Raw genomic sequence first — 2184 nt, forward strand, 5'->3', positions numbered from 1 at the left:
CACTTTTTCATCAGCTTTTATATCTGGTTCGTGCAAATTAGACATAGTTTCCATTCAATTATTTTTTCACTTGTTCATAGACCACTATTTTCTTTTTTTGGCTGATTCCATAATAAAACATTTTACATCCATTTGCAATAATTTAACATTAATTCAGTTTCAGTTGCCTTGGAAAAGCAAATCATTATTGTTCATTTGCATAGTGAATTGACAGTAAAATGACTGAATTTATGTCATTTCAGGAGAATAATTAGTGTTCTTGTGCACATTAGATAGTTTAAACACATGATTTTACCAAGTAAGTTCTTTTTTTCCCCTATAACACCATTTAAGAGTTTCCTTGACTGGTCTCTTACCTTTAATACAAAGTTGGCCATTTGAGTCTAATGAAAATCCTCTAAACTCCTGGGACCAGCCAAATGGGAGGAGTGAGGGTAAAGCTGAGGTGAGTGGTCTAGAACCAGAGTCCAGAGCCCCTGGCAGCTCTCAAAGGCTGCTCAGGGCCTCCACCATGACTGCCCTTTTTACACACCCCGGCTCCTGGCCTCTTGTCTGCCCCCAGAGGCACAGCCCTCCTCCCTCAGAGGCTGGCCTGGCTCAGGCCGGGTGGGGCCGTAGGGTTTCCTCAGCTCGCGCCCCTCCCACCCTAGGCCCCCTGCCTCAGTGGAGCAGGTTCCGGCCACTGTTCCTGGGACTCATCTCCCTGCCTTGCTGCATCTGCAGCCCTGACACCCCACATCTGGAAGTGCCGCTCCACCTGCCGGCCCTGGAGCCCTGCCAGAGGTTTCCGGAGATGCTGGTTGACCCAGCCTCTTGGGGAAGAAGAGAAGGCTCTGGGCTGAGGGAGTGACCTGGGGGTGGAGCCCCAACCTGTTTATAGGACCAGGGCTCCTCAGAGGCCGGCAGACTCAGTCAGCCCCATCTCATTGGAAGACTTGCTGCCAGCCAGCCAGGGAGCTGGCATCTTGGCAGGAGCTGGGCCTGGAGCAGAGCTGAAAGGATTGGCATGGAGAGACTGACACCTAGGGAGCCACCCGGCCATCCTCCTCAGGTAACCCTTCCCCTCCTCCCCTCAAAGCAACACAGATCCTGCCAGGCCCACAGCCCACCACCGTAGACAATGGACTTCCTGGGACCCAGGAACCACCCTGTGTCTCCAAAACTCTGCCAGCCCAAATCCCCGACCACCATCAATTATTTACTCTGCCCAAGAGTGATGAGGCTGAAACCAGGCCAGGGAAGCTTACAAACTGCTCGCCCTAGCCCTGCCATGTGCTTCCCCTCAGCCCAGATGTCTCATTCTCTGCAGGGACAAGGCCAGAGAGACTGGCTCCTCCGGTCTCCCCTGGAACCCCAGTGGGTGGCCATGAGGGGCAAAGTGTACCAAGCGGAGGCGTATACCTTATTTGCAAACTTTCCTGGGCTTTTGGAGCCTCGGCCCTGAGATCCAGGCCTGAGTTGGGTTCAGACACCAAGGAATCCTGGGGAGGGTAGAAAGGCACCCGCCCACCTGCTGCCCCAGCGGTGTCAGCCTGAGGCCTGGAGGACCCTCTGCAGGGCGGATATCAGTGCAAATGCCCGGATGGGGTCTGGCAGAAACTCAGAGCTGTGGGAGCAGGGTGGTGAAGGTGCTAGAAAGCACTGGCTCCATCTGCTCCTCTATCTGGAGCCCGAGCCCCAGAACCCAGCTGCAGAGGTTTCTGAAGTGTCGCTTTCATCCTCATCTCCCCGGAGAAAGCTGGGCATCCTTCTCCTCCCACCCTCTGCCTGCTCTAAGCTCAGCCCAGGGGCAAATTAAAGCCCAAGGTGTAGTGACCCTGGGGTCTTGAGTTTGCCCTCACACATGGGAAACACCTTGCCTCCTGCTGATGTCCCTGGAACTGGCTGAGTCCCTAACATCAGGCCCTTGACACCCAGCCTTCAGGGTGAGCCCCAGCAGCGTCTTCACCCAGGCTCTCCTGTTGGACGGGGACTGGAGCCTGCTCTGGCGGCAGGAGCTTGGCTGCCAGGGCAGGCCGGGCACCTGGGACTTGCTCTGGGACGTGCCTGCTGTGCTCAGCCTGACTCAGGCGGCACAGGGCCTGAGGCTGTGCTGTAGCTTCCACTCCTCTCCAACCTCCTCGCTGCCCCAGCATGAATCGCTCGGTGCCAGCAGGGAAAAGGTGGCCTGCTCATCTCTCTCTT

The 2184-nt window shown here is 55.5% G+C and overlaps 1 protein-coding gene across 1 annotated transcript in view; it reads left to right on the plus strand.

Annotated features, from left to right (window-relative positions):
• The first annotated feature begins 1006 nt into the window (after window positions 1-1006).
• The window catches only part of PLA2G4D (phospholipase A2 group IVD), a 25376-nt gene continuing 24198 nt past the window's right edge, over window positions 1007-2184 (plus strand). The window contains 1 exon segment of the mRNA XM_006778151.1: window positions 1007-1051. Coding sequence (XP_006778214.1) covers window positions 1007-1051 — 45 coding nt within the window.

This window comes from Myotis davidii, unplaced genomic scaffold (assembly GCF_000327345.1).
Source record: "Myotis davidii unplaced genomic scaffold, ASM32734v1 scaffold46, whole genome shotgun sequence".
In the NCBI taxonomy this organism is placed as follows: Eukaryota; Metazoa; Chordata; class Mammalia; order Chiroptera; family Vespertilionidae; genus Myotis; species Myotis davidii.